The sequence below is a fragment of the Austrofundulus limnaeus genome, unplaced genomic scaffold (genome assembly GCF_001266775.1).
Source record: "Austrofundulus limnaeus strain Quisiro unplaced genomic scaffold, Austrofundulus_limnaeus-1.0 Scaffold3, whole genome shotgun sequence".
NCBI lineage: Eukaryota > Metazoa > Chordata > Actinopteri > Cyprinodontiformes > Rivulidae > Austrofundulus > Austrofundulus limnaeus.
Window position 1 is genome coordinate 7,889,638 of NW_013952405.1, and position 7,631 is coordinate 7,897,268.

General features: G+C 38.6%; 1 protein-coding gene across 1 annotated transcript in view; it reads right to left on the minus strand.

Moving 5' to 3' along the window:
* abhd17aa (abhydrolase domain containing 17A, depalmitoylase a) overlaps positions 1 to 5,879 on the minus strand; it is a 9,997-nt gene extending 4,118 nt beyond the window's left edge. Inside the window, exons 1-5 of the mRNA XM_014020854.1 lie at positions 5,724 to 5,879; positions 5,020 to 5,100; positions 2,163 to 2,658; positions 1,825 to 2,019; positions 1,078 to 1,257 (exon numbers count right to left, since the gene is read on the minus strand). Coding sequence (XP_013876308.1) covers positions 1,078 to 1,257; positions 1,825 to 2,019; positions 2,163 to 2,644 — 857 coding nt within the window. The 5' untranslated portion in view covers positions 2,645 to 2,658; positions 5,020 to 5,100; positions 5,724 to 5,879. The remainder of the gene's footprint in view (positions 1 to 1,077; positions 1,258 to 1,824; positions 2,020 to 2,162; positions 2,659 to 5,019; positions 5,101 to 5,723) is intronic.
* Positions 5,880 to 7,631: the final 1,752 nt, after the last annotated feature.

Genomic DNA, 7,631 nt, shown 5'->3' on the forward strand with positions numbered 1-7,631 from the left:
AAGGAGAAATGAGCAACAGCTTGAGAGGAAATTGCAGATAAAAAGAGAAAAGGCCACGTCACCAGTTTGTCAGTGTTTATCAGCCTTTTTTCTCCTGCTCCTTATTTCAAATAGGTATAGCATAAAACTAATCAATAAATATCAATATTGACTGATAACGCCTAAGTCGTGATACATTTTTTCAGCCATATCACCCAGTCCTACTCTGATCAACATGTCCAAGGACTGGATTCCTGACGTTCTTAGTTGTATCCTACAGTCAAAGCTGTGGTTCAAAAACTGCTCACTAAGCAGCAAGTATCTCATTGTTGACACCTTATCAGTCAGGACAAGGTAACCAAAAATTCCTCAACACCAGATAACAATGAAACACAGTGAAAATGGCCATCAACAAGAGCAGAAAATATGGAAGAAAGGTGACATTACCAAGAACTGGATGGCCCTCCAAAACTAATAATAAAACAGAACTGATCAGGGAGACTGCTGAGAAGCCTGCAGCAACACTGAACCAGCTGCTGGAAGTTGTGACAATTACTGGTTGTGTTAAATGTTACAAGGTTGCTTTTCATCAGCTAGAACTGAGGTTTTAGTCTTGGGAGGATGGTTAGCTTGAAACACGTGTTTGTTTTGGCCTAAAACTTGCAGGTGCTGCTAGAAAGCTGAAGACGAAAACGGCCGTGACTCCAAACACACCTCTAAATAAAAAAATTAACAACTTCATCATAAAAAGGTTTCACAAGGATGAGTCAAAACCTGACAGAAAAACTGTGTGGTGACCTGAAGAGTGTGCAAGAGATACTTTATACTTTATTATATATCTGCACACTTGTGCAAACAGCTCATTGTATGATTGTTTTCCCCCTGCAACATATGTTTTCAGTTCTACATTTTTTAGCAATTTAAACATCTGTACTAAGTTTGCTCTACAGTTGTCAACTGTCATATTTACTAGACTTAAATGTTCTTTAATGGTTTTATTTAGAGTATAAACATACATGTTTACTAACACAGACCTCAGGTCAGGAGTGAAGTACCCACAGTCAACGTTCTGTGTTCTGTCTGAAGTTATGGACTTACTTTGGGAAGGCGTCGAAGCAGTAGGTTTTCTTTGTGTCGGGGAAGGCCACTCTCATGCCGGAGGTGAGAGGAGAGTGAAGCACCACAGCGGCACACTCAAACCTTGATGCTAAATCCACTGTGGGCACTGTGCCGATGCTCTGACCGTACAGGATGATGTTCTCAGGACTGATGCCATACCTGAAAAACAAAGGCTTCCATTTCAGAATAAAAGTCAACAAAAAAGGGAACTTACATTCTGTAAACGTGTATATTGCTGTCAACGAGTACGCCAATTCTTATACGCAGATTATTACGTTTTATTCTGGTTGCCATTTTGACAAAAAAACACTTCATCATGCATTAGATAAATATCACTAACTTAAAAAAGCAGCTTTCATTAATAGCTTTAAAAGATCCAGATGAAATATTGTCAGAGCTTATTGGTTTAAAAACCTAATTTGTGTCTGTGAGTAAAATTATTAGATAATATTTTAAATAACCTTTAAAAACCCTAAACCTTGATTAATAATTTAGGACATAAGATGCTAATCTGAAACTTGATAGAATGACMCTTTTGTATGTTGTAGTTGATACACTGGAGAAATCATCTTATTACTTTAGACAGATCACTTGATGCTGAAACAAGGATGTAAAAAGGCAGTCAGTCTGGAAAGAGCCACTGTTAGAGCCTCAACTCTGATGGTTAGATATAAAAAAAATTGTTCTAGTTTTCAAACCTGATTAAATAAATAAGTCTTTGTTTACCGGGAGCGCAGGGCGTGCCAGGCAGCATCAATATCTGCATAAAGGTTCTTCTCAGATGGTTTCCCAGTACTGACACCGTAGCCTGAGTAGTCATAGGAGAAGATGTTGCAGTTGATACGTGTGCCTAAGCCGATGTAGAAGCTGCTCATCTGACCCAGGTCGACTGCGTTGCCGTGTGAAAACAACACGGTGAACCTAAAGACAAAGCAGAGAAGTGTTTAAAAAAAAAGAAATGAAATCTTCAAGATGATACATTTAGAGATTTTGAACATTTAACAACAGATAAAAACTGTTGTCATTTGATGATGCTCAGATTCACACGACTCAGTGAATCTCACCTGGCGTTGGGGGAACAGCGAATGTACATACATCCGACCCGGTTCCCTCGACTAGATCTGGTCAGGAACACATCYGTCACATCCAGCTCTCTCTGTGAATACTGGAACTCTGCTCTTTCTGTGAGATGCAGCTTCCACCTCCCCTCGCCCACAATGCTACTGCTGCCGCCGCCGGCCCCACCAGCTCCACTGCTGCTGCTGCCGCCTCCTCCACCACCACCACCACCGCCGCCGCCTCCTCCTCCTCTGTCACCTCCACTGCCTGTGCTCAGTCGAGAGCGCAGTCCCGGTGCTCCCAGTGAAGGAGCAGCAGCCCCAGGGTTGGAAGCAGACACGGTTGTAGCTCCGGAGCCCGCTTCTGGGTCAGGGAGCAAAGCATAGGTGGGCTCCGGAGGGAGGAAGGCCAGCTTGGCTGCAATGCGGCTGGGACAGGGGGGGCAACAGAACAGGCAGCATAGCTCCCGTATGGACARACCGTTCATCTTCTGGTACAAACCTGAACATGGGAGACAGCAAACAGGTGTAAAAGAGGAAGAAAGATCACAGAAAAAAAAGTTACATTTCCTTTTAATTTACAGGTATTCAGGTTTAATAAGAGCTGTAGGCTTCAACGTACATAAAAAGTAATAAATAAATTAGCCTCAAGTTGACTTATTTGTAGAATTTTTAAGTCAGTTTTCCTGCTGAAACAAAAGAAAAGTAACTGTTAGAGAGCAACAAAAACTGACAGCTGATGAAGTGAATATGAAGTGCTAAAATCTGCATTATATCTAGGACTGGGCAATATGGCTGAAAAAAATTATCACGATTTAAGCATTTCATATCACTTGATAGATAATATTGATTAGTCTTCTGAGTTTGAGTTTTTCGAGGTGCTGAAGCCTTTCCTCTGCCTACATCCCCCAGAATGCCGTGCGATTCTGGATCTGAGTTCAATGAAATTATCAACATTCTATTTGTTGAATTTTCTATTGATATTAATCATGTGTCTCCCGTGATATATAGAGTAGTTATTTCCCAGCCCTACATATACCCCACCCGCACCTGCAAACATCTGTATTGAAGCTACAACCTCTGGCAAAACAATATGAAAGCAACGCTTTTTTTTCTTCGTATTTAAAAAAGATAATAGAAAAAAACCACATTTTTGTTTACCAAATGAACATCCACATTCTGTTATTTATGAATGAAATTGAAAAAGCCCAGCTTACTGAAGATGCAATGTACATTTTCCTGAGACTTCGATAAATTCCACAAAGGAAAAAAATATTGTGTGGCTTCCCTTTATTACACCTAACATGAATTGAGCCAATAGGCTCTGCTAAATCTACATGCTTTTTAATAAAAAAAAATAAGAATAAACTCTCCAAAAATCAAAGGTTTTATGCATCACRGGTGTATTTTTGATGAAGCATCCTTCACTGAGTAAGTACTGTGGCCTAGAGAGGAGCGTAAACGAAGCTGTAAAGGTGCTGATACTTTGCATATCGCCATTCATCCCTCTAGAACTGCATCAYGTCTTAGCAACACATTACTCCCTGACACAAAATATTGGTAACAGTCATAATGACATGTCGTGTCATGAGCAGCGGGGAGAAAGAAGAGGGAGAAAAGTTTCTCATTAGACTTCATTGATTGCATCCATGATCCACGACAGAAATAGCAATATGAGCAACATTTAGAAGCTAAAAAGCTTTTCTCTCTCCATTCCTGGCTACACTCTGTGACTTGTAACACACACTTATGGGTTTTATGTATTGCTAATATTACCCATYAATGCTTATTCAAAAATGATTGATTAAATCATCCCTAAGATTTAATCGGCCAAACTGATGATTTTAATCAAAATAACTGCAAAATAACTGCAACAATCATGACTATAATTGTGCTGCCGTCATGAACTAATAAATCAAACTATTGTTCTCCCTGCATCAAGTAAAATACACTGTAGCTTTACAACACGTGTTTTTAGGTTTGCATTTGAAAGTTCTGTTTATTGTAAGAGGCTGAGATGTTCATTTTATTTAAACCCAGTTGTCTTTATCAATCTTGTGTGTGTGCGTGTTGGGGGGTGGGGGTTCATTATTATTGATTTTCATTGTTTTTCTACTTTATGTTGCTTGTTTGTGTCACAAGAGCAGCAGTACCTTCAGATGAACAGTGTATGCAGAATATAAACTGTGGGTGGGTATTTTGAAATATATACTACAAAAACGACAAGAAACCTGAGTTAGTCAGGTTTTAGAGGATATGGATAAAATTAAAAACCTATTTTCAATACCTTTTTATTTTGCCACAATGACAGTAGAACTAGTCCTAGTTCTATGATGGAGATTTTAAAGCATCTGATGACAAGGCCTCAGTATGCAAACCTGACTCATCAGCTGATTCATATGTTTGTCCTCTACCTAATCTTATCTTCTGATTTATTACAACCATATATTTTGTATTTTTGGAGGTGTGCTCTACTATCTGAAGTCATACTGTATCAGTTAGAAAGCTGCTAAATAAGCACACATCAGTGGTGAGATCTTATTTAGGCAGGATTTATAGAATCTCTGCTGCTTTAAATATTCATAAGCACCAAAAACATTTGATTTTTAATGACAAAAAACAAACGTGTTAAGTGTAAATGTTTTACAATGACTAGACGACATCTGTACAGGACAATAACATTAAATATCAAAAACTAAAATAAATTAAAATCTTTCAACACTCGTGTGCAGGCTGCTATGATTTAGGTTTCACATATAGTCATGCTTATAAATAAGTATAATTATGTAAGACAAATAATGAAACGTTTGATAATGACAAAAATAAGTGAATAAATATTACAGTACGCATTTGACAAACAAACCTGGATTCAGAAAAGCTTTGGTCTTGGTATCTCCTGGCACACCACTGCACCAACGGTTTCTGCTGTTGAGCCAGGTAGAAACTAAAATGGAAAATAAACAAACACAAAATCAATAAAGGTCATTAAGACAACTCACCCAGGCATTAGCACCCACGACTCTTAAACCAACCTGTTCCCTCAGATGTAACTAAATGCAGATGCTGAGCTAAGGGCTAAGTGTCCTGGCATCTCAACAATGAGGAAGGATAATCTTAATGCCAACTAATGTGGATTTGTGGATTAAACTAACAGCTTCTGATAACATAATTTGTTATATCCTGCAGTACATGACATGTAGTATATATATTCTACGTGTGACTATTTTATTTTTTTATTTATATATATATWTTTTTAATAAGAAATGTTTGGGGCATGATGATGATGATAATGATGATGATGATGGATGATATCCTCAGACTGGCATGCTAACGCATCATGAACAGCGATATTAAAGCTCCGGCTTTAGCTAATAACGCGGTGAAATATAATGAAGCAGAAAGCCGAAATGCCACAGCTGTAAATGTAAACCAAGCCCTCGTCCATTGTGTGGTAATTGTAGCTACCAGTTCAATAATTACCGTGTGTTGTATCGCAGAAAGCCTGCAGCAGACAGGCAGCTAGCGGTAGCTGCTAGCCGTTGTTTGGCCTGAAAACGACCTACTTACCGCTTCACAGGACGGTGTGCCTCGATATGTACACAGAAGCAGCACAAGACTCCCAAAAGCCTTCTTTTGTCTTGACATGGATGGTTTTTTACTTCAGCTGTGTAACCGKTTGTCGGTGGCAAGCTAGCTAGAATTCTTTTTTTTTTTTTACTACTGTCCGACTCCAACAGGAAGTGACGTAAGACGGTTTTAAAAACTTCATTCAAATGTTGCTTGGAGGATTTTATTATCATCGCCTTAGATTTACATACATTTTTAGCGTTGTAAAAACAAAACTAATATAGTAATTTATCAGAAGTATTCAAAACGTAAGTAGTAGACGAATTCATTGAGAACCAGTGGCTTTTTTTTCTGCCTGATTTGTCTACAGCAGCATTTGAGCGTCAAGTCATTATTAAAATGAACAAAATTGGCAAGCCATAACTTATTTTTAATTTGTCTTTTTGTAGTTATAGAAATTTTATTTTGCTCTAGTGAACCTACAGGCGTATCTAACCTCACTTCAGCAGTGACTTGATGGAGTTGGTCCATAAAGCAGCTTCCACTCTTCTTGGAAGCTTTTCAGGTGGAATCTGTGCTCATCCATTTTCAGATTGATGTTGAACAAGAATGTGTGGCTCACAGTGTCTGTCCCAGTTCATCTTAAAAATGCTGTCTGCAGCTCTGACTTATAAAGTCCTTGCTCTCTGCGCTGAGGCACGGTCATGTTGGGATAGAGATGGGGCTTAAAATTGGAATAACATTGTGTAAAATGTCTTGGCATGCTGATTGACCACTGAAGATCAGAGGCCTAAACCCTGATTGAAAGACAACAATTCAACAATTAACTAGCACTAGTTAATTGTTGAGCACACATCTTTGCCAATTCCCTGGGGTCACTCACACAGCTGATGCACACATGCACGGAGAGAACATGCAAACTCCACCCAGAAAGGTCCCTGGACCAGGATTTGAACCGGTGACCTTCTTGCTGAGAGGCATCAGCTCTACCAACTGAGCCACTGTGCCACCTTGTATGGATCCAGTGAATGCATATATTTCTACAAACATGGGTTTGAATGCAAGCTCAAACAGCAAAGCCACAAAACATGACAACATTAAAAGAGGGGTTTTTTGTTTATTTTATTTTATTTTATTTTTCCAATTCTAAACCACAATTAAGTAACCATGTTACCTTTGTTGTAATAATACTGTAAATGTCAAAATAAATTAACTACTTCAGCACCTTCACAACAATGCTTTGGGGGAGGGGTGCTCTTTGGGGTGGGTGCTTGGCTGCAGACTGATCTCCAGGGAGGAGCTTTGTTCAAATAGGCGGTGCTTTGTACCAGCAAGTGTTTAGGTAGCTTCAAATAGAGATTCGAGGATTTCTCAAACATGCATGAATGAGTCAAAGCAACACCTGGGTATGTTTTTGATGAGTGTCTGACATTATAACATAGTTGACTTTGCATTATAACCTACTCTTGCAAAAAGTATATAAAAAAACTAAAAACATATRTATTTTCTTCACTATTTGGTATGTTTAATTTTTCTTAAAATGGTTTGTATTGCTTGTCTGCTGTTTACTCCAACGGATCCAAAACTTTTCAGCTTTTTGACCCTCAAAATAACAGTAGCAAAGACCAGTGGCCCCAACTATTTTTGAGTGATAAACTTTGATATCAGGTCAAATAGGCATAGCAACATTTTTATGCTTTTTTATCAATTTGTAAGTGCACTAACCACATTCCTTTGCAATAACTAAGACAAAAAATGTTSTTAGTATTCATTTTTAAATATAATTAATTCTCAACATTTTTAGGAGCCCTACCTTCCTCGCATTGAGGCTGCACTGCACAGAGACATGTCCTTCAACTGGTGGATAGAGGATCCCTTTTCCTGGTGTATAGTGGCGTGCCTGAATAA